This window comes from Lepus europaeus, chromosome 13, assembly GCF_033115175.1.
Source record: "Lepus europaeus isolate LE1 chromosome 13, mLepTim1.pri, whole genome shotgun sequence".
Classification (NCBI taxonomy): Eukaryota; Metazoa; Chordata; class Mammalia; order Lagomorpha; family Leporidae; genus Lepus; species Lepus europaeus.
In genome coordinates this window covers 35,694,132-35,719,442 of record NC_084839.1, presented here as the reverse complement: position 1 = coordinate 35,719,442, position 25,311 = coordinate 35,694,132, and the positions used below count along the sequence as shown (strand labels likewise).

General features: G+C 39.1%; 1 protein-coding gene across 2 annotated transcripts in view; it reads left to right on the top strand.

Moving 5' to 3' along the window:
* MAP4K3 (mitogen-activated protein kinase kinase kinase kinase 3) overlaps positions 1 to 25,311 on the top strand; it is a 206,656-nt gene that overhangs the window by 70,127 nt on the left and 111,218 nt on the right. For both annotated transcript variants that reach the window (XM_062209309.1, XM_062209310.1), the window contains exons 2-3: positions 2,745 to 2,802; positions 20,781 to 20,871. In XM_062209309.1, coding sequence (XP_062065293.1) covers positions 2,745 to 2,802; positions 20,781 to 20,871 — 149 coding nt within the window. The remainder of the gene's footprint in view (positions 1 to 2,744; positions 2,803 to 20,780; positions 20,872 to 25,311) is intronic.

The following is a 25,311-nucleotide window of genomic DNA, read 5'->3' as shown; positions in this document are numbered from 1 at the left end:
TTTTTTCTTGTGAATTTAGTTTTTAATATCTTTATTTGTCTTTGAGTTAAGATTAGGTTGTCCTTCACTTGTATTTTTAATGCCCTACTATTCTTAGAAGGGTTCCATTGTTAATAGTGTTAATCTGGGACCAGCACTGTAACATAGTAGGTTAAACCTCCCCCTGTAGCATCAGCATCTCTTATGGGTGCCAGTTCAAGATGTGGCTTCTTTACTTCTGATCCAGCTCCCTGCTAATGGCCTGGGAAAGCAGCAGAAGATGTCTCAAGTGCTTGGAACCCTGCACCCACATGGGAGACCCAAGGGAGGAAGCTCCTGGTGTCTGGCTTCGGATTGGCCCAGCTGTAGCCATTGCAGCCATCTAGGGAGTGAACTAGCAGATGGAAGACCTCTCTCTCTGTCTCCTTCTCTCTACCTATAACTGTGCCTCTCAAATAAATAATACATCTTTTAAAAAAAATTAGTGTTAATCCCCTCTTCTTAGGTAATTCACTGATATTCATCAGTCCATTAATTAGAGAATTTGGCAACTAAGAATAATGCTGGCTACTTGAATTGATCTTTCTGTGATCAGGAATTTGCATATATTCTTCATTGGTTGATAGGAAAATTAGTTTATTAGGTTTCAGTTAATTTTAAATCATTTCGGAGGGGCCGGTGCTATGGTGCAGCGGGTTAAAGCCCTGGCCTGAAGTGCCAGTATCCCATATGGGCACCGGTTCTGGTCCCGGCTACTCCTCTTCCGACCCAGCTCTCTGCTATGGCCTGGGAAAGCAGTGGAAGATGGCCCATATCCTTGGGCCCCTGCACCCACATGGGAGACCCAGAAGAAGCTCCTGGCTCCTGGCTTCACATCAGCACAGCTCTGGCCGTTGCGGCCTTCTGCGGAGTGAACCAGCGGATGGAAGACCTCTCTCTCTGTCTCTACCTCTCTCTGTAACTCTGTCTTTCAAATAAATAAAATAGATCTTAAAAAAAAAAAAAAGATAGCTGGTAGTACATCTTAAAAAAATCATTTTGAAAGTTCTGATCTCATTAATTACAGTGCATTTCAAATTAACAAAGTTACTAACATTTTTTATTACAAATCAAAAGGACAGTTTCTGGTTACTTAGACCTAATTACACAGTTGTAAATACCCAGAATCTAATATTGTGAATTAACTTTTGAAGTGATTTTTATTTTTAATATATGGCTTGCCAAAATGTGTTTTGTTTGTATTGAATTACATTTATTTGACTGTGTGTTTAGATGATGTCAGGAAGCTGTTTTTAATCCATAATTTAATTAGCCTTTAGTTATTTTGAGATTTTTAATTGAAAAAATTTAAGACAGATCAGTTTGAAAGTTTCCAGCCATCAAATGAATGGCAGCACAGTGTAATGCTTAAGGACTTGGACTCTGGATGGAGTTAGATTATCTGCATTTCAATCCTAGCATGTCAGTTCCTGGCTGTATGACCTTGACAAGTTCTTTAACTTCTGTGTGCTTCGGCTTCCTCGTTAGCAACATGGAAATAAGACTAGTTCCTACATCATGGCACTGTTGGGAGGATTAAATTAATTAATATAAAAATACAATATGACTGGAACATACAAACTAAGGTCTATGTGTGTATTAGCTGTTATTATTGCCAATATCAAATTTACACATGTATTAATGTTGAAATTGAGAAAAAAAAAGAAATTCAGCGCAAAAAATATACTATTATACTTTTTTAAAAATTTTATTTATTTGAAAGAGTTATACCAAGAGAGAAGGAAAGCCAGAGAGAGCAAGGTCTTCCATCCGCTGGTTCACTCCCTAGTTGGCCACAACAGCTGGAGCCAGGAGCTTCCTCCAGGTCTTCCCATGTGGGTGCAGAGGCCCAAATACTTGGGCCGTCTTCCACTGCTTTCCCAGGCCATAGCAGCCAGTTCCAATATACTATTTATTTTACAAATATAAATCAGTCCATTTCTTCTTGGATTTTATTTATTTGAGAAGTAGAATTACAGACAGAGAGAAGGAGATAGAGAGAGAGAGATTTATCTTCTGCTGGTTCACTCCCCAAATGGCCACAACGGTCAAAGCTGAGCCAGTCCAAAGCCAGGAGCCAGAAGCTGCTTCCAGTACACGTGGGTGCAGGGCCCCAAGCACTTGTGCCATCTTCTACTGCTTTCCCAAGCAATAGCAGAGAGCTAGATCAGAAGAGGAGCAGGCCAACACCGTGGCTCACTAGACTAATCCTCTGCCTGCGGCGCCGGTACACTGGGTTCTAGTCCTGGTCGGGGTGCCAGATTCTGTCCTGGTTGCTCCTCTTCCAGTCCAGCTCCCTGCTGTGGCCCGGGAGTGCTGTGGAGGATGGCCCAAGTGCTTGGGCCCTGCACCCGTGTGGGAGACCAGGAGAAGCACCTGGCTCCTGGCTTTGGATCAGCACAGTGCAACGGCCACAGCGGTCATTGGGGGGATGAACCAACTTGAAAAAAGGAAGATCTTTCTCTCTGTCTGTCTCTCTCACTGTCTACTCTGCCTGTCAAAAAAAAAAAAAAAGAGGAGCAGCCAGGACTAGAATGGGTGCCCATATGGGATGCCTGCACTGCAGGCAGAGCCCACTATGCCACAGTGTTGGCCCCAATCTTGCATCTCTTGCTTTAAAAATATTTCCATGTAATTAAACATAAACAGCAGGCTAAAGTGCCATTTTATTAAGAAAGTTTTTCTTTCCTGCATAATAATCTTTCTCTTTTTTTCTTCTTTTTTAGGCACGGAATGTTAACACTGGTGAATTAGCAGCAATTAAAGTAATAAAATTGGAACCAGGTAAATAATTTGAAATTTGATGTTTTTATTGCTACAAAGCCATTGGATATCTTCAGATTTATTTCAGTGATGTTTGATCAACTTTCCTCTATTTTCCCAACATCAGAGAAATGGAACTGGTTTCTGCTCTTTTATCTGCCTATTTGAGAGCTGTGTATACCTTGTTTAATTCTCCCCTTAAAAAAAGTCACTGGTAATTGGGTAAGGGAGGAAAGCTCCTGAAGAGATTTTGTTCTTCTGAGTTCAGTTGACCTAAATTGTGACAAGTTGATAGCTGTATATTTCAGGTTAATGTTGTCCTGTTGGTGAAGGGCAGTGTGATATACTGGGAAGAACTGAGCCAAGTCTTCAGAGTTTGTGTTCCAGTTCCTTCTCTCCCACTTCCCCTGTTCTGTGAACTTGGACAAGTTGTTTCATATTTCTGAGTCTCAGTTTCTCAACAGACGTGGTTCTCACGGACTTCCATGTTTCGTTATTATTTTAAAAGTTACCTTCCCGCTTATTGTAAAGTCCCTTTAGGACTCCTCATAATTTTTGTCTCCTTTAACTATATTCTGTGCTTGAATTCCTCCTTCCCCATCAAAATCCACATCTCTCTGAGCTACCTGCTTACTCTTGTGTATCCTGTCTTAGAGACCCTTTCTCACTGTTCCTCCCTCTTACCCTCAGCAAGCGACTGTGCTCTGTCTAGATGCAGTTAACAGTGACTTTAGATGTTAGAGGCCCTGGCTGATGACTTGTTTCATCACATATTATGAGCTTATTACTAAAATGGGTTTTCACCTTCTGTATGAACAAATCTTATTCAGAGATTTTTCAAAAATGAGCAAATTTTTCTGAAAAAGGCTATATAGGAGCTATGTAGGCTTTGTAGTCTATGGATGGTATCTGTATATAGTATTTCTTTTTTGCTGCCTCCTTTCCTCCCAAAATACACATAAAAAATCTTACCTGAATAACCATTCTTAGAAAACCAAGCCACCTACTGTGGTTAGCCCACTCCTGATTTATATCACCAGTAAAGTTTTTTACAAGTATCTTTAAATGAAATTTTATTTTATTTTTTAAAGATTTATTTATTTATTTGAAAGGCAGAGAGAGAAAATCTTCCATCTTCCATTTCACCCCTCAATGGCCTCAACTGCCAAGGCTGGGCCAGACTAAAGCCAGGAGCCAGGGGCTTTATCTGGGTACAGGGGACCAACCACTTTGGCCATCCTCCTCTGCTTTCCCAGGCCATTAGCAGGGAACCAGTTTGGAAGTGGAGCAGCTGGGATTCAAACCGGAGCCCATAAGGGATATCAGTGCTGCAGGCAGCAGCTTCACCCACTATGACAGCGCACCAGCCCCTAAGATAAAATTTTAAGGATGCATTTATTGATTCTGATCAAACTATACTGAAAAATAATAAGTAAAACATTTTTTTTTCTTTTTCTTTTTTTTTTCCCCAAAAATTCATTTATTCACCCAAGAGGCAAAATTACAGGCAGAGAGAGGAAGACAAAGAGAGGTCTTCCATCTGCTGGTTCACTCCCCAAATGGCCACAGTGGCCAGAGCCAGGCCATTCTTAAGCCAGGTGTCAGGAGCCTCTTTCGGGTCTCCCACATGGGTGCAGGGGCCCAACGACTTGGACCACCTTCTACCACTTTTCCAGGCCACCAGCAGGGAGCTGGATCAGAAGTAGAGCATCTGGGATTCAAACCAGTGCCTATGTGGGATGCCGGTGCTGTAAGCAGCGACCTAACCCACTATGCCACAGTGCCGGCCCCAATAAAAGCATTTTTTAGATGTGTTTTTTTTTTTTAATAATCTAATTACATTCTGTCATCACAAGAGCAGGTTTTTTCATTTCTCTGAATCTCCTACTCTTCAATTTATGAGAAATTTAAGATGGATATTTGAAATTGATGAAATCTGAAGTACAAAAATAAATTGAAAACTTGGCACTTAAGCAGAGCCTCCATTTTTAATCATAAAAAGTGGCTATGTTCTTTGATGAAACTATTTTAATCAGGAGTAGTTTGTATATAAATATGTACACATCATTTTCTCAAGTCATCTAAGTAACTTCTCTTCTTCCCTGTGGCCCAGTCTGATGAAAATTGTGTCTCTGAATAAGTAGCACTGTTGCAGCACTCACCAGCATAGCTATATTTTCATTCTAGAATTGCCTTTCTGTTTTCAGGTATTTTTTTTTTCTTTTCTTTTCTTTTTTCTTTTTTTTTTTAGAGACAGAGTTATAGACAGTGAGAGAGACCGAGATAAAGGTCTTCCTTCCGTTGGTTCACCCCCAAAATGGCCACTACAGCCAGCACTGTGCTGATCTGAAGCCAGGAGCCAGGTGCTTCTTCCTGGTCTCCCATGCAGGCGCAGGGGCCCAAACAGCTGGGCCATCCTCCACTGCCCTCCCGGGCCACAGCAGAGAGCTGGACTGGAAGAGCAACAATTGGGACTAGAACCCTGCGCCCATATGAGATGCCGGTGCCACAGGCAGAGGATTAACCAAGTGAGCCACAGCGCCGGTCCCTGTTTTCAGGTCTTAGTCAAATTTGTGTCCTTCACATTGAGCTTAGGAGCTAGCATACAGAAGTCATTCAGTACATCTTAAAATTTCCTTAAAAAATTAGGAACTTGAAAATGTCATTGTTCAAGGAAGGTGACATAGTATAGCAGATAAAATGGGTGCAGGTTCAAATCCCAGCTCCTCCATTTCCCATCCCATTCCCTGCTAATGCGCCTGGGGAAGCAGTGGAGGATGGCCCACATCCTTGGTCCCCTGCACCCACATGGGAAATCTAGATGAAACTCCAAGCTCCTGGCTTCAGCCTGGCCCAGTCTTGACCATTGTGGCCATTTGGGGAGTGAGCTAGTAGATAGAAAATTCTCTCTCTCGCTCTCTTTCTCCCCTTACTCCCCTCCCTTCCCTTAACCACCCCCCCCCTTTTGCCTCTGCTTCTGATTCTCTGCAGCTCTTTCAAATAAATACCTAACTCTTTACAAAAAAAAAAAAGTCATTGTTCATCAATTCAGCTGTCTTCTAATTCATAAAATGTTCAAGTTTTATGTTTTCTCTCTTGAGCCCTGCCTTTTATATACACATTATGATCAATGTATTAAAAGTATATACAATTGAGGCTGGCTCTGGTGTTACAGCATTGTGGGTAAAGCTACCACCTGCAATGCTGGTGTACCATAGGGGCACTGGTTCATGTTCCTGTTGCTCCACTTCCAACTCAGCTCCCTGCTAATGACTTGGGAAAGCAGTGGAAGATGGCGCAAATGCTTATGCCCCTGCTGCCTATGTGGGGCAGCCATGGAAGAAGCTCCTGGCTCCTGTCTTCAGCCTGGGCCAGCCACAGCCATTGCACCCATCTGGGGAATGAACCAGCAGATGTTTCTCTCTGTCTCTCCCTCTCTCTGTAACTCTTTCAAATAAATAAATAAAATCTTTAAAACAAAACAAAAGTATATACAACTAATTAAATACTCTATGACCCATAGATATCAAGGGCTATTACCATGTACAAGGGTACTCCAAATTCATGGAAAACAGAATTAGAAGATAAATTTATTTTGATATAAAACTTTTTTTAAGAAGATTTATTTATTTATTTGAAAGTCAGAGCTACAGAGAGAGAGGGGAGAGAGAGGAAGAAAGAGATCTTCCATCTTCTGATTCACTCCCCAGATTACTAGAATGGCCAGGGCTGGGCCACACTGAAGCCAGGAGCTTGTTCCGGGTCTCCCACTTTGGTGTCAGGGGCCCAAGCACTTGGGCCATCCTCCCCTGCATTCCCAGTTCCTTAGCAGGGAGCTGGATTGGAAGTGGAGCAGCTGGGACTGGAATTGATGCCTGTATGGGATGCAGGCATTGCAGGCAGCAGGTTTACCCTCTATACCACAACACAGCCCCACAAAACATTTTTTAAAATCCATGCATGTGGTGAGGAGTTTTCAAAAACTTTATTGAAATGCCTGAATTACAGTGGTTTTGTTTCTGCCTTTTTTGTTGTTGTTTTAACTTGGATAACTCTTGACTTACAGACCTCGCTCGTTCATTTCCTCAAAGTGCATCCGCTGTGCATTAGGGGTCAGGATTAGCCATATTCATTACCTGTCAAATATACATTAGCTTGAACTTAGGTTTTAAATATTAGTAATTATGACCAGCATCTTTCCTTTTGTGAATTCAGTATCAGAATACTTGTACTTATTAACACATTTGTTTAAAAAATGTGTATTTAATACTACTTAAAAGGAGTGTTATTGAATGCAAATGATCATAATTTTGAGTTTCCTTGAATAGATTACTAAAAAAAGTTTTTATTTTTTAAATATTCTGATGTTTCAAAAAGACCTCTGATTTGATTCATTGATTTTCAGATCATCCATAAATTAGCAGTCTTCAAAAGCACTTTCATCAAATCCGTCATCTGGATTTCTAGCACTCAAACCTTCCCAATGACTTTATGACTTTGTTCAGAAACTCATGGTTGAGTTTCAGGAAAAAAAGACTTTCATTGTATATTAACTAGTTAGAGGTCATTTAAATAACAAAATACTGTATTGTAAAAGACCTGAACAATTTTTAAACAGTAATGATTTCAACCTGTAAATATGTGTGCCTTTTTGGTATATTTCAGTGATTGCTGGAAAGTATGAAAAATTGTTGTGAATAATGTCAATGAGAAACATGTTTATTACAGAAATGTTGTGTAGAATACAAATGTACAAACTAGATATTCGGAGAAGTTGCCACTGAACCTAAGGTATTTCAGTGGATTTGTTGAACTGGATGAGACTTGTTTGTTTTGTTGATAGAGAAAATAATAAAGTAATTCTTCCAAAAAAATGAGTATTATGAAAAAACTGCACAGATTTCAAATGTTTTACTTCAAATTAAATTTATATTTTAATTTCATTTTCCACAAATTTATTGTAGTTCTCTTATGTGTGTGTGTGTGTTAGGTATATACTTATTTTTTGGTAAGCTTTTCCCAACAGTTAAGAGCACAGACTGTTTTGATTTTAGTCCTGGCTTGTCTGCATTTCTTAAATTTGGGGAACCAATAACAGTAACTTCTTCTTAAAATTGTTGTAAGGGTTAAATGAGCTCCCATGTCTAAAATATGTAGTGCATGGCACAGAGATTATACACTATTACTGTTAACCACTATTATAGTTACCAGGATATGACCAGCCTTATTTCATCTGTAACCACCTACTCTCCTTTCTCCCCACCCAATCAGACATGAACATCGTATCATCTTAGTCTTTAATATTTCAGTATGTATGGCTAAGATAAGAAATCAAATTATAATCATGAATGGGAATTCTGATATATTGTGAGTAGATATATAAAATGGAGCAGCCACTTTGGAAAACATGTTAAAATAGTAAATGTAAATTTGCCAGGATGACACAGCAACTCCACAGCAACCCACACAGTGAGTTTTGACAAATGTTCATGACAGCATTATTCATAATATCTCCAAATTGGAAACAACCTAACTGTCCATCAGTTTGTGAATGAATAGACAAATATGTCCATACAATAAAATATTATTTAGAAATAAAAAGAAGCTGTTAATATATACTGTGGCACTGATGAACTTGAAAAACCATGATAACTAAAAGGAGCTAAACACAAGAGACTACATAATGTGTAATTGTATTTTTGAAATGTTCAGAAAGAACAAATTTACAGAGTTAAAAAAATGGGTTTACTACTAGATGAGTTGGGGGTGGTGGGATGGATGAACAGTTAATGATCATGAGGTATCTTTGGGGGATAATGCAAATATTCTTTTTTTTTTTTTTTTATTTTATTTTTTTTTTGACAGGCAGAGTGGACAGTGAGAGAGAGAGACAGAGAGAAAGGTCTTCCTTTTTGCCGTTGGTTCACCCTCCAATGGCCGCCGCGGTAGCGCGCTGCGGCCGGCGCACCGCGCTGTTCCGATGGCAGGAGCCAGGTGCTCTCCTGGTCTCCCATGGGGTGCAGGACCCAAGCACTTGGGCCATCCTCCACTGCACTCCCTAGCCACAGCAGAGAGCTGGCCTGGAAGAGGGGCAACCGGGACAGGATCGGTGCCCCGACCGGGACTAGAACCCGGTGTGCCGGCGCCGCAAGGCGGAGGATTAGCCTAGTGAGCCACGGCGCCGGCCGGATAATGCAAATATTCTAAAACTGATTTATAGTGATAGCTGCATAACTTAGTAAATGCATTAGAAAGTCATTGAAGTTTACACTTGAAATGGGTGAATTACATGATCTTAAAATGACTTACTAAGATTATAAAACTATAACCATAATATAGTTAACAATATTAAATACTAAGATTCTTATTAACAAATAAGGTTACATATTGCTAACTGTTGATCTGTCTTACATTTATATACGTAGGTTCTTCCTTTGTCTCTTCTTAGCTTTTTCCTTGTAATTTTTTTTTTGTTGTTGTTGTTGAAGAAACTTGGTTATTCTCTGGTAACATCTCCTCTCAGCTTGGATCTTGCTGATTGCCTCCCTATAGTATCATTTAATATGCTGTTCCAAGCTTGATTGATTGTGCTAAAGGATTGAGTAGATTCAGCTTTGATTTGAAGTGTGGAGAAGGGAACTGCTTAAGCAGATAGTCATGTGGCAGTCTCAGAAAAGAGCATTCCAAGTGGTCAAAGGCAAGTATGGTGGCTCTGAAGCAAGAATGAGTGTACCACAGTTAGGGACAGAGAGTATGGCTGCATTTTTGTGAGCCTTGAGAATATGGTAGATTTTAGAGAGCCTTGAGGACTGTGGTAGGGAGATTAGATTTTATGTGCAGCATAGGGGAAAGCTTTTGGAGGGTTGTTGGCCTGAGCAGCTGAGTGGGACTGTAGTTGCTGTTTACTGAAATGAGGAAGACTTGAAGGACCATCGAATCCTGTTTTATTGGATCAGAAGCATGGAGTAGCTGGGACTCAAACAGGCTCTCCAGTGAGATGCAGGCATTCCAAGCAGCAACTTAACCTGCTGATTTCAGAGTACACACCCTGTAATTTCTTTATTTAACAGAAAGGAGGAAAACATTTTTTTCCCATGGTAACCAGAAAAATGGTGAGGAAGATACAAATGTAGAAAATGTAGAAGACAGTGCTTGAAACTGGGGTGAAAGAAGCTGTGAGTTGTGAGTGATGAAATACAGGTAAAGCGAGCACTGTGGGAGGGAAGGGCAAGAAAGAAAAGTAATTAATGATGTTTTTCTTTGAAAAACCTCCTAAGCTGAAGGTAGCCTGGATCCCATAATCAACAATTTGGGTGAAAGTAGGATGAAGAAAGACCAAGCAGAAGCCCTGGATGGATTTCAGAAGAAATGGGAATGGCATTGTATAACTGATCCTGGTATAAGATGTTCATTTTTAGTATGGTCAGAACGTTTGAAGTTGTGAAATATGGTTTAGCTTTTGGGGGGACAGTGGAGAGTTGATCTTATTTCCTTTAAAAAATTTATTTATTTGAAAGGCAGAGTAACAGAGCAGGGGGCCAGGGATTGATCTTCCATCTGCTAGTTCACTTCCCCAAATGCCCACAGCAGCTAGAGTCGGATCAGGTTAAAATCAGGAGCCAGAAACTGCTGTCTGGATCTCCGTGTGGGTGACTGAGACTCCAGTACTTGAAACTTCCCAGGTACATTAGCAAGCTATCTTGAAAGCAGAGGGAAGACCTCATCCCATGCACTCTGACATGGAGTATGGGCATCCCAAGCAGCAGCTTAAGCTGCTGTGTCATAATGTCCACCCCTATCTTTGTTTTCTACATGCAGCTTTACTTACCTTTTTCCAACACCATCAGCTATATATCAGTGACTAGTTAATCTGATTTCCCCCACATTTTCGCTGTTTTAGTACTGGAAGTGCCAGGTTCCAAGAAATCCCTGTCTTGGGCAGGCAGAGAAGGTTGACCACTCCAGCTACAAGATACACTGTTGATTTAAGAATTTTTGTTTGTTTTGCTATGTGTGTGTGTGTATGTGTGCACTGATTTGGGGGGTAAAGATACATTTTAAATGAATCAATGGCAAAATGCAGTGGGAGGAAATATAAATTATATAGCCAAGAATTAATAAAATGCAGCATGCATTTACTGTGTAGTATGTTAGGCACTGGGGTTATCAGCTACAAGACATAGTCTTTGTCCTAAAGGAACTGACTACTAATGATTATTTGGGCAACGTGGCATCTTTTCCTCATAACAAGAGCATACTTTTACTGTTAAAAAAGGGAAAGAGTTACTATTAAGAATATAGTGGCACTGAGGTCTTCATTATTAGATTGTCATTTCTGTGAGCACAAACTTTGTTCATTTTATTTACCATAATATTCTCAGTGTCTGTAAATAGCTTGGAAGTGGGTTAGTTTAAGCTATGACATTCATTACTAATAAATAGTTAACATTTATTCAAACTTAATTTATAACAGACTCTACTCCAAGTGTTTCACATGTGCTGGCTCACTAAATCCTTCCTCCCTTCCTTTTTTTTTTTTTTTTTTTTTAAACAGATAAAGAAGCTGAAGTGCTGCAAGTGCATGTACTTTGCTCTAAGTAGTGTAGAGCTGGGATTTGAGCCCTGGCAGTCTAGCTCTGTCTTACCACTCTCAAATTGATGGTGTTGTCGAAACTATCTGTACTATCAGGTTCAGTGGGATGTTCACTATAAGAGAAAAATCTTGGCTAGAGTTATCACTTAACAAGCTAAGTGATTTTTGCACACATTTAATGAGTAAATGAACTTCATTGGGAGAAGATATAAATGCTTCAAAATCAGTATTATTTGTCCAATTCGGACATCTTTGGAGAAATTGATGCTTAATAAGCAAACCAAACAATAAGCCAGCAAATAAAATCCTTTCTGAGGAGTAAAGTGTAATCAGTTTAATTAGCAAGCTGTTCTTCACATTCTGACATAAAATGGAACAGGAGTAAGGGTCACAGGAATCTCAAGTGACTGAGAAAGTGAAAAATCTGCCTGGCCATTTAGTGGCTTGAGTACCAGGCACAGATAAAGCCCCAAACTTAACAAGAGGCCATTTCTCCCAAGAATGATACAAAGTGCTGTAACAAACCCAGTATCTTAGTGAGGACTTGTTTAGCCCTGAGAAACATTGTTCTTCAAAATCATGGACTTTGAGAAACTTGGCTGTGTGAAATTATGTCAGCAAGAATTAAACACCCTGCTTTGCCTGGAGAATCTGAGTTACTTTCACCTGGAGACAAAGTTCCAGTTACAAACAGATGCAGAGCTTCAGATAAGAGTTTCAGGACACAGCGTCCATATCCTGCTTTGTAGTTCATAAGGAGAGGGGACCTGGGGCTCAATCAACAGTCCAGGAGGCACTGCTCTGCTTTGCTCCAAGCCAGTCAGTACTGCTTGGTTTAAATTTCACCTCAACTCCACAGGTCCCCAGTGCTATCCAAGATTAACTACATCTTTTCCTTTGTTTGGTGAGATGACTCAGGATTCTTCTAGTGTACAGTTTTCCTTATTGCGAAGGACCAAAACCCTCATTTTTATTGGGTTACAAGTTTGTTCCTGTGGTTTTAAGGTATATTGAGTTAGAGCTTCACCAACTTTTGAGACTTAATTTGAAGTGGATCAAGATAAGAGCTTCAGGAAGAGCTTGCTAACAAAATAGAATGCACATGTATTTCCTTCTGATAAGATATAGCTGTCCATGTTATGGGTCTCTTGAATATTTTTTATGATTTAAATCTAGAATTTTAAAGTTGAAGTTATTCTTCTTGTGGTGTTTGCAGTACTTGTTATTGAAATAAAATATAAATGCAGACAGATAACAGTGTGATTAGGTAGCAACTCATAGGAAAAACTCTTCTAAATGGGGAAACATTTCCTTTCCAATGAAATGAAAAATGCTGAGATTGATAAGCAGATAGAAATTCATGGTAAGAAAATAGAGTATTATGTTTTGTTTCCATGACAGCAACATGCATTAAGTTGTAGAGCAAAATTTTAAAAGTATGAAAAGTACCAGTAAGACCTAACTCCATCATTTTGTCAGGGATCTCCAAAGTTACATTCCAGGAATCTTTCCTGTGAGCTGTTGACATGAGTTTGTTTGTGCAGAGATGGGAGAGGTGCTTTCACCCTCTTTCTCAATTTCATCAGGGCAAAACATTGGGGAAATTATTTATCTGGCACCTTTTCCTATCTCCCTTGAGTGCTTTGGTAGATCCCTTACCACCGGTTGTTTATTCAGTGTTGCCCTGACTATTGCTGTTATGAATGGAGTAGTTATTACATCATTTATGATAATTATTCTTTATAGGCTAATCATGGATTACCTAGCAGCTCTTTAATATATCAAATTTAGAACAATATTATGGACTTGTGGCTAATTATACTGGACAAATTAATTTTTTTAAGGATTTTTTTTTTATTTGACAGGTAGAGTCATAGTGAGAGAGAGAGACAGAGAGAATGGTCTTCCCTCCATTGGTTCACTCCCCAAATGACCACCATGGCTGGCCGGCGCTGCACCTATTCAAAGCCAGGAGCCAGATGCTCCCTCCTGGTCTCCCATGCAGGGCCCAAGCACTCGGGCCATCCTCCACTGCCCTCCCGGGCCACAGCAGAGAGCTGGACTGGAAGAGGAACAACCGGGACTAGAACCTGGCGCCCATAAGGGATGCCAGCACTGCAGGCGGAGGATTAACCAAGTGAGCCACGGCACTGGCCCTGACAAATTAGATATTTATACATTGAAAGATAATGCTCAAAAATAAAAGCAAAATACAAAGGAATTTTTATTTTGTTTGTAATTTCTTCCTCATTCACAACCCAAGAATTTAGCTTCTTGATTATTTATTTAGTACTTAATTTAGTAGAATGCAAGAAACAAAAAAAGACATAGTTGCTACTTTCAAGGAGTGTGTTACCTAAAGTGAAAACTAGTATTTGTGTAAGCAGCAACCTAACTACAGAGATTCACTGACTGAGCAGACTGTGTGTGTATGTGTGTAGGTAGATAGGTAGGTTGTGGTGCCAGCAGTTTGGAATAATGGTGACTGTGACTAGAAAGCCTTAATTCATAGGTCACTGAATACCCGTCTTTGACTATTTATTTAATCTCCGAAATACTCTGGGTATGGACCATTACACAAGCTACACATGGAAGGATAATAGTACAGCAGAGTAGCTTACGTTTCCTAATTCTCCTAGTGGGTTTTTTTCCCCACAAAGAAACCTTTTATTTAATGAGAACAGATTTCATAAGTACAACTTGGGCATATAGTGATTCTTCCCATCATACCCGCCCTCCCACTCCTATTCCCACCCCACCACCTCCTCTCTCCCCCATTCCCAGTCCCATTCTCCAATAAGATTCATTTTCAATTAACTTTATACACAGAAGACAAACCCTATACTAAGTAAGGATTTCAACAGTTTACACACACACACACACACACAGAAAATGAGAACAAGTTTTAATAGCTAATTTTCATAATACAACTCATGGAGGACAGAAGTCCTGCATGGGAAGGAAGTGCACAGTGACTCCTTTTGTTAATTTAACAATTAACACTCTTCTGTATGACGTCAGTGATCACTCAAGGCTCTTGACATGATCCATCAAGGCTATGGAACCTTTTGAATCCACAATTTCCGTCAGTATTTAGACAAGGCTATTCATAAGCAAACGAAGTTCTCTCCTCCCTTCAGGGAAAAGTACATCCTTCTTTGGTGACCACTTCTTTCCACTGGGGTCTCTCTCACAGAGATCCTTCATGTAGGACATTTTTTTGCCTCAGTGTCATGGCTTTCGATGCCTGAAACGCTCTCATGAGCTTTTCAGCTAGACCAGAATGCCTTAAAGGCTGATTTTGAGGCAAGAGTGCTGTCTAGTGTGTTTGTCAAGTCATTGCTTCTCAAAGTATCAATTTCATTTCTACAGATTTCCTTTTAGGTGCTGTATTAATGATCACAGATCAGGGAGAACATATAGTATTTGTCCTTTTGGAACTGGCTTATTTCACCAAGTATTCATCCATTTTGTTGCAAATGACCGGATTTAATTTTTCTTTGCCATTGTGTAGTGTTTCAAAGAGTATATATCCCATAATTTTTTATCCAATCTTCAGTTGATGAGAATTTAGGTTGATTCTATGTCTTAGCTATTGTGAATTGAGCTGCAATACACACTGAGGTGCAGATAACTTTTTTGTTTACTGATTTCATTTCCCTTGGGTAAATTCCCAGGAGTGGGATGGCTAGGTCATATGATAGGTCTATATTCAGATATCTGAGGTATCTCCAAACTGTCTTCCATAATGGTTTTACCAGTTTACAGACCCACGGAACAGTGGATTAGGTTACCTTTTCCCCCATACCCTCGCCAGCATTTGTTTTTGATTTCTGTATGAAAGCCATTCTAACAGGAGTGAGGTGAAACCTCATTGTGATTTTGATTTGCATTTCCCTGTAGACTAGTGATCCTGTACATTTTTTCAAGTGTCTGTTGGCCATTTGAATTTCCTCTTTTCCAAAATGTCTGTTTTAGACCTTTGCTCATTTCTTAACTGGGTTGTTTGTTTTGTTGTTGAGGAGTTTCTTGATCTCTTTATATATTCTAGTTATTAATCCTTTATCAATTGCATAGTTTGCAGATAATTTCTCCCATTCTGTCGGTTGCCTCTTTACTTTCCTATTCCTTTTGTAGTACAGAAACTTCTCAATTTGATGTAATCCCATTTTTTAATTTTGGCTTTGACTGCCTGTGCTGCTGGGGTTTTTTCCAAGAACTCTTTGCCTGTGCCAATATCTTGCAGAGTTTCCCCAATGTTCTCTAATAATTTGATGATATCTGGTCATAGGTTTAGGTCTTTAATCAATTTTGAATGGATTTTTGTGTAAGGTGTAAGGTACGGGTCCTGCTTCTTACTTCTGCATGTAGAAATCCAGTTTTCCCAGCACCATTTGTTGAAGAGACTGTCCTTGCCCCAGGGATTGGTTTTAGCTCCTTTGTCAAAGGAATGCGAGTTTCCTAAGTGGTGCACTAACTGCTGTGCCAAACACCCAACCCTAGTTTTTTATTTTTGTTTATTTTATAAAAAATTATTAGATAGTTTATTAACTCAGTGCTTATGCTAATATATAAGTAGGTATTAGAAATTTATTACAGTTGACATCAGGGGATAAGGTGATGAGGTAATTCAAGAAGGGAGTCATTTTAACTTCAGTTGGGCAGCCATTTGATTTAACATTATATATTACTTTGTCAAGAAAAAGAATAAGGAAAAAATAAAGAATTGTATGAAATGTTGGAAATTCAGTAGTTGTCACTGTGTGTCTTATCCATATAGATTCTGTGTTATATTGTAGCTTTCAGAAAAAGATCCACCCCATAACATTCGTGTCTCCTCTTCTCCTTTAATACATTTGACTTAATATACTTTTTCACAGAAGAGAATTGAGTACCAAATAGAAACACCTATAATCTTGTTCATTGTTATCTTTTCTACTAGTTACTTTGCTTGAATAGATGGACATAATCTCTTGTACTGCACTTAAACAATTGTGAAGCACCTATTACAATTTGAACAACCTTTGCCATAAATAGATGGCAATAATTGTATCACCATAGGATAGTTTTGGCTGTCACAGCTATACAGGAACATACCAGTAACTTACAATAAAATTTTGTTTCAAGTTTATATAATTGTTCAGTGCAAGTATTCAAGTTGTTCAATGACTTTCTTCCTTTTGTTGACACAGGAACTGAGACTTCTTCCATTTCTTTCAATGTCTTATAGCCTGCCAGTGGGGAAAAAAATACTGGGAAGGGGACACATTACTTTTGCTCGCCTTCTGTGGGCAAGAACTAGTCTTTGGGAGCACACCAGTCTGCCTGCTGCATGGGAAATGTTTCCTTGACTAGACACTGCCTCCTACCAGTAACTTCCACACAAAAGCAGAGGGAGCACAGATTATTTGTGTTTGACTGGACAGGTTGGCCAAAATATTAATAACGTTGGCTATAACGGTGTTTTACTTAGTTTCTTATGGCTAGAGAGGCAAATTACCACAAACTTGGTGACTTGATGTAACACAGGTTTATTTTCTTAAAGTTCTGGAGTTCAGGAGTCCAAAATGAGTTTGTATAGGTCAAGATCAAGGCATCAGTAGGTTCATACTGCCCATGGAGACTCTACGGAGAACTGTTTCCTTCCCTTTCCAGTTTCTAGAGCTGCATTCCTTAACTCTTGGCACCCTCCTCAGTTTAAAGCCTGCAGTGTAGCATCTTTCCTCAGTTGTCACATTGCCTTGTGTAGTCATGTTTCCATTAGCTTTCTTCTTAAAACACTTGTAATTGCATTTAGAGCCCACTTAGATAATTCAGGATAATCTCCTTCCAGTCTCAGTGAATTTAATCATGTTTGCAAATTCCTTTTTCCATATAAAGTAACATTGACAGAATTCTGAAATTAGGACCTGTATTACCTTTAAAGGCCATTATTCTGCTTACAATAAATAGCTAATGTTTATGAAGCACTTAATATGTGCCATGTGTATTCTAAAAATTATGCATGTGGCAGTTTGTCTTTTTCTGCCTATTAAACTCTTGATTTATTCACTGTGTGCTCTATTTGTAGGCTTACCCAGTTTTCTTAGTAGGATTTTTTTGGGGGGATCAGGGGAGACTTCTTCTGGAAGATAAATTCTTTACTCTTATATCTAAAATTTTTATTTAAAAAATCTTCAGAATTTAAAAAAAAATTAAAGATTATATCATTTAACCTCCTGTTCCTTAGAGTATTATTAAATTTGCTGGAACTTTTTTCTTAGGCCTGTTCATTTTCATCATCATGAACTTTGAAGAAAGTACTTTAAATCAGCTCTTCAGCTTCTTTGGATTATTATCATATTAAAACTCATTTTTTTCTACCTAAATCTTAATTTTTTGTTTTCTTTAAAAACAGAGTATGTAGAATTTTTCTTTGAAAAATTTTCCACTCAAGAATGTTGGTTTAATTTAGCCATTTTCATAATTGCAGAGTTGACTTAATAGGAAAGAAGATGCATTTTTGAATCAGCAGCATTTCATGGGAAAGTTATAGTTGAAATCTTGCAGCCACTAGGAGGTTTTATTAGAACTCAAAGGAATCGTAAACAGGCAATTAATTACATAAAACTCATTAATAATTGGATGAAATTAAATCAAAAGTTGATGTTACTGATTTAGAGTCATTACAGAGTTATTAGGTAGTGTAGATTCAGTCACTCAGCAGTTCTTTATTGATCGTATATTAGATGCTAAGGGTGCGAAGATGATTAAAAAGGCATAATCTTGTCCAAGAGGATTTGTATTCTAGTGAGGACATCAGCATGCAAACATTGATATAGTGTCATAAGGACTGTACTGTTTTCAGAGATTACTATGGAAGTTGTGATGCTTAGAGTTACAAGGAACAGAAATCCCAGCTCAAAGTAACTAAAACAATACAGGGAGTTTACTGATCAAATATTGGCATGTATGCAAATTACAGAGGAAGGCAAGGCTTGTTATAATAGTCTGATTACAGCATTAGATGCCCTCCTTTTTCCTCTTTCTTTACAATCCTTTCCACAGATTAGCTTTATCCTGCGGCTGGCTTTCTTTGAGGTAGAATGGCTTCTAATAACTCTCAGGGGATACTCACAGAAAAAGTTTCTGTCCTCTGATATCAAACTATGATCCTGGGTTCATTCTGACCAGATGAACTTTGATTGCCTGCTTCACTGAATTAAGGAAAAGTATAATTTTGGAATGTATGAAAAAGCAAAAGTCAAGAACTTCCAAAATATTTAGCATATCCATAAATATTGGTGTTTGCTGTGTTATAGCTTTATTATTTCTAAATTCTATTTCTTTTTATATACTGAGAATCAGGGGCTTTTAATGGTGAGAAGTGGAATTATAAGAAGGTCCTACTTTGATCTTTTGAATTTTTGAAAGCAAAATTGTCCTGTTTTTCCATTAGAGGACTTTGATTTTGTTCTCATGTTATTGCTGTGATTAAGAACTCGACATATTGTCTCTTCTTCATTACTTCCTCCCATGTCACTGGGACAGTAGATGATTTTGAGATTGGGTTCAAAAAGTTCATGGTTGGGCCACTTCAAGTCTCATTTGTGTTTATAATAGGAAAATACCAAGCCCAGAAATGTTGGGGCTTACCATAATGACCTTATGTTTATGATTTGAATGATAATTGGGGAATCCTTTTTCATTTTCCATGAATATATGTTTAATCAGATTATTCATAGTGTGTAATATTTTAAAAATGGAGTTAGACAAAAGTACTTTGATTTAAATGTAAGTATTCCACTTGTTCTCTTTCTGCATTCTCTCTAGTTCACCACATTTGCATTCACTGCAGTTCTCTTTCTCTCCCTGACAAGTGTTCATTCAGAAGCCACAGCATGTGACACTGCTATAGGGTTGCCAGATCTTATTTTGAAGTATTTGGGCAATGAGGGAATAGGAGAGAGATTTTTTTTTTTTTTTTTTTTTGACAGAGTGGACAGTGAGAGAGAGACAGAGAGAAAGGTCTTCCTTTTGCCGTTGGTTCACCCTCCAATGGCCGCCGCGGTAGGCGCGCTGCGGCCGGCGCACCACGCTGATCCGATGGCAGGAGCCAGGTGCTTCTCCTGGTCTCCCATGGGGTGTAGGGCCCAAGGACTTGGGCCATCCTCCACTGCACTCCTTGGCCACAGCAGAGAGCTGGCCTGAAAGAGGGGCAACTGGGACAGGATCAGTGCTCCGACCGGGACTAGAACCTGGTGTGCCGGCGCCGCAAGGCGGAGGATTAGCCTAGTGAGCCGTGGCGCCTGCCGGAGAGAGATTTTTTACTAGTAGCCTGACCAAACTCCAATATATCCCATTATGCATCCTACCTAACACTGTTGGAATAAGGTACTCAAATATAGGATAAGCCTATGTATCTGTGCCATCTAGTGGTTACCCAGTACTGCTATAGTATTGGCTTCTTGACCCTACAATGAACCTTTGAAGATATGGGTTGTTTTTTTTTTTTTTAAAGATTTATTTTATTTATTAGAAAGAGTTACAGAGAGAGGTAGTGACAGAGCAAGTGAGAGAGGTCTTCCATCCACTAGTTCCCTGCCTAAATGGCCACAATGGCCAGAGCTGAGCTGATCTGAAGCCTGGAACCAGGAGCTTCTTCCGGGTCTCTCTGTCTGTGCAGGGGCCCAAGCGCTTGGGCCATCTTCCATTGCTTGCTTCCCCATGTGCATTAGCAGGGAGCTAGATCGGAAGTGGAGAAGCCAGGACTTGAACTGAAGCCCATATGGGATGCCGGCGCTGCTGGCTGAGGCTTTAACCCACTGTGCCACAGCACCAGACCCTGAATATATGTCGACATACTTGGTGTATAAGGGATTCTACCCTAGCTTAAAAGGAAATTACTTTTCTGTGCTAAGATTATATTAAATATTATTTAGTAATAGAGGAAGAAATAATGTACATTATCTAGTAATGAATTATACTGATGTTCATGTTCAAGTCATAATACTTAAAATAAGTGTGGCAAATGTTTATATGAAGTTTAGTCTATATAAGGCATTGTTTTAAGCATTTTACATATATTAATTCATCAGCCTTATGATGCAGATTACTATTGTTTAACAGAGGAAGAAATTGACGCAGAGAGGTCCAGTGGTTTGCCCAAGTTCATACATCTTAGGAACAGAGCTAGGACTTGAATCCGGAGAGTCTGGGGCCACAGTTCATGCTGTTAGTCACTGTGCTATACATTCTCTTAAGATAGGACCAAAATTGTCATTAAAAGTAATATCATTAACTTATTGGTTATATTTTATTTATTAACTAATTATATTTGCTAATAAGTATAATTATCTTATGTTTTAGTAAATGAACATTTTATCTTACCTATAAATATTCAGCATGCTTGGTTTTTTTATTCTAGGAGAAGACTTCGCAGTTGTACAGCAAGAAATTATTATGATGAAAGACTGTAAACACCCAAATATTGTTGCATATTTTGGAAGCTATCTCAGGTATGTTGTTTCCCTTTTGAATATCAAAACTGATTATTTTATTACCCGATATATTTAACAAAATGAAATGTGTTGACTTATGTTTTGTGATTTTCTTCGTGCTCTAGAGATAGGATTTTTCCTATGAATGGAGTTTTTATTTATGACTCATTTATTAATTCTGTAACCAGTATCATAGTCTTGTGACTTGGGAATTCTGGATGTGGTGTCAATGAGGAAGCTGGCAAGTAAAAACTGACTTTATTATTAGTCTCTCTGGTGGACTAGAGATCTGAATGTGCCATTTTGTTGCCCCTTTCTTCTAGTTTTGGGTATATTTTGTTAGGAGCATCTTTTGCTGTTATGTTTTTATGGGTTTTGTGCATCTAGCTTCAGTGTTACCTCATCCTGTTATTTGATTTTTGTTCGAAGGATGAGAACTATAATTACTTCAGTAACCGATTTTTCTAGATCTTGAAGTGAATTCAGAAGAGCTGTGAATTTGCCTCCTCTTGTTTTCTCTTGGCAGGGGCAATCCAGGTGTCATTCCATAGGAGACCGCCTCACAGTCAAATCTTGTTTTTCCATTCACTTTTTTGTGGAGCTGTGAATTGATCACTGTGTCCTACTTGTTTTTAAGCTTCCACCTAAGGACAGATTAGAGACTGTTTTCCTGTGTATTAAATAGCTTTACAGTTTTGGAGGCCAGCATAGTAGTACAGCAGGTTGAGCTACTGCCTCTGATGCTGGCATCCCATTTGAGCGCCAGTTTGAGTCCTGGCTACTCCACTTCCAATTTAGCTCCCTGCTAATACTCTAGGGGAAGCAGGGGGAGATGGCCTAAGTGTTTGGACCCCTGCCACCCACATGGGAAATACAGATGGAGCTCCAGGCTGGCCCAGCCCTGGCTGATGTGACCATCTGGAGAGTGAAAGAGCAGATGGAAGATCTCTCTCTCTCTAACTCTGCATTTTAAATAAATAATAAAAAAAATTTTTTTTAAAAAAAGCACCTCAGTTTTGACCTGATGTATAGTTGCAACATAAGGATGTAACTCATGATCCAGGAGTAACAACATACTTCTCCTCTTTTTCCAGGCATAACAGTTAAAAAAACACTGGGCAATTCTGCCTTATTGTCTCTTTGTAGCTTGTGAAAAACCAACTGGATGAACACTTTTTGGTTATGGTCATTCTTATACAGCTTTGGTTGCCTCCCCATGGTTAAGGTAGAGGAGTATGTTTAATGGAGAACTTAGGGAATTAGCTAAGTTATTACCCCAGTTCATCGACTGTTACACATTTTGAATGGACTCTTTGACAGCCAATTTAAAACGGCTTTCCTGGTCAGTGGTTCAAACAGCAATCTGACACAGTTCCTGCATCACTTTGTATGTTAGGAAGCAGCACAGACAGTTACTTTGTCAGCTTAAAGGGACAGTCTCTTAAAATCATTTCAGTTCTCGGTACATATAACTGATTCCTGCCAATACAGCTAAATCACTTATAAACAATTTATTATTACTCGTAGTAACAACATCCCCTACCTAGAGTCCTTTGGGGGAAACATTACAGTGTTTTTCTCAAGGACAAGCTGGTCTTCTAAAGAGAATTTTTTGGTTGTTGTTGTTGTTTTTTTTTTTTTTTTTTTGGACAGGCAGAGTGGATAGTGAGAGAGAGAGACAGAGAAAGGTCTTCCTTTTTGCCGTTGGTTCACCCTCTAATGGCCGCTGCGGCCGGCGCATCGTGCTGATCCGAAGCCAGGAGCCAGGTGCTTCTCCTGGTCTCCCATGCGGGTGCAGGGCCCAAGGACTCGGGCCATCCTCCACTGCCTTTCCGGGCCATAGCAGAGAGCTGGCCTGGAAGAGGGGCCACCGGGATAGAGTCCGGCGCCCCAACCGGGACTAGAACCCGGTGTGCCGGCGCCACAAGGTGGAGGATTAGCCTGTTAAGCCACGGCGCCAGCCCTGAAGAGAGTTTTTGTGTTCCCCCAGGGACATTGATCTAAGAGTACTTCTGACACACAGTCAGAATCTTCCAGAACTATGGGACCATCCAAAGCCTAATAAGTTTTACTGGGACAGTGCCATCCATTTTTATGGCACCCTTGGTATGGTGAAGTGAGCATGATCTTTTTGACACAGACAACAGTGTATTTGGTAGTCAGAACTCGGGTCACATTGTCTGAGTTGTCCTGGCCTTCCCACTTATTTATCGTGTGACTTGTGGCAAAGTATTCAACTATGCAGTGCCTCTGTTTCCTCGTTAATAAAATGGGGATTATAATAATGCTACAGGATGGGGATAGCTACAAAGATCTAATAGGCAAGTACATGTAAAATGCTAACAGTGCTTGGAACATAATGAATGCTTAATAAATGCTAACGGCTATTAACTTACCTGTTGCTATTGCAGCTACTGCTTGAACTTCTTAACTCTTTTTAAAATACTGCCATAATTATTAGTGCCTCTTCTTTTCAAAAACATCAACAGTGTAACTCTGCGGTAGATATTATTCCCATTTTACAAATAAGATGTTTACAAGATAGTAACATCAAGTATTTTATTTTTATTCCAAAATCAAGACTACAAAGAGCAAAATTTATCAGAAATTAAAGTAAAATAGACAAAATTAGAGTCATTTTTCAGTAAAATTATGTTATTTTAGTGTTGTATAATCTAAGATTAGAAAATACTGATTTAAATAGGTGGTTTGATAATGTAGCTGGTGTGACTAATAAAAGTGATATGAAAGTAGATGGTAGCATGAATTCAAATGACCATTAAGCCTAATCCGGGACATTGAAGGCATTTGGAAGTGAACCAGCAGATGGGAAAGTGTTCCCTCCCTCTCTCTCTTTTCCCTCTGTGTGTGTGTGTGTTTGCTTTTTAAGTGTAAAAAGGAAAAGAAAATTCAGAAATTTCTCTCAAGTTTGAACTCCTAAAGCTCCAGTTAGAAAATAGCAAATGAGGGGCCAGTGTTGAGGCACTGAAGGTAAAGCCACTGCCTATGATGCCAGTGTCCCAAATAAAATATTCAGGACAGTTCATAGTCTCATATTAGAGCCTACAGGGAAAGGGTATGATTACAGTAGGTAAGGCTGTGGAGATTTAGGCAAAAAGACACCTTTTATGCCTTAATTAGCACGTATGGATTGAGTATACTTGCTGAAAGATTTTAACAAATGTAGTATATTTTGTAGAGGACAGACTCAAGATAGGATTGACACAGAGAGTTCTGTCATGTTTATTACAGTAATACAGGAAAGAGATGGCAGTCTCTTGAGTTATGTAAAACAGGAACAGTTTCTTCTGGCACCTGAGTCAGGGATGGGAAGGGAAGCGACAAGAACTTAACAGGTCATCAGTGCCTTTTGTAGTGCTCAAAATATGAGAATAAAGATTATAGTTTAAATCACTTTAATTTCACCCAGCTGCTCTACTTTTTTAAAAAATCAACTTAACTTTGTAATATTTTAGTTTCACAGGAAAGTTGCAAACGTAGTATAGAGTTTGCTGTGTATCCTTCACTCCAGCCTTCCTTCACAGGAATGTCTTAGAGAACCATGGTGCATTACTCAAAACTACGAAATTAATATTGGAAAATTACTGTCAGCAAAAGAAATTGAGATACATCATTCAGATTCTAATTTCCTGCTAATGTCCCACTCTCCAGTATTTAAGAGAAAATAGAAATTGATTATAATTTATTGATTTTTTAGCATTTTTTTAAACTTTTATTTAGTAAATATAAATTTCCAAAATACAGTTTATGGATTACAGTGTTCCCCCCCCCATAACTTCCCTCCCACCCACACCCCTCCCATCTCCCACTCCCTCTCCCATTCCATTCACATCAAGATTCATTTTCAATTCTCTTTATATACAGAAGATCAGTTTAGTATATATTAAGTAAAGATTTCATTAGTTTGCACCCACACAGAACATAAAGTATAAGATACTGTTTCAGTACTAGTTATAGCATTACTTCACATTGGACAACACATTAAGGACAGAGATCCCACATGAGGAGTAAGTACACAGTGACTCCTGTTGTTGACTTAACAATTTGACATTCTTGTTTATGGTGTTAGTAATCTCCCTAGGCTCTAGTCATGAGTTGCCAAGGCTATGGAAGCCTTTTGAGTTCACCGACTTCGATCTTATTTAGACAAGGTCATAGTCAAAGTGGAAGTTCTCTCCTCCCTTCAGAGAAAGATACCTCCTTCTTTGATGGCCTATTCTTTCTACTGGAATCTCACCTGCAGAGAGCTTTCATTTAGGTTTTTTTTCTTTCCTTTTTTTTTTTTTTTCCCAGAGTGTCTTGGCTTTCCCTGCCTGAAATACTCTCATGGGCTCTTCATCCAGATCTGAATGCCTTAAGAGCTGATTCTGAGGCCAGAGTGCTATTTAGGACATCTGCCATTCTATGAGTCTGCTGTGTATCCCGCTTCCCATGTTG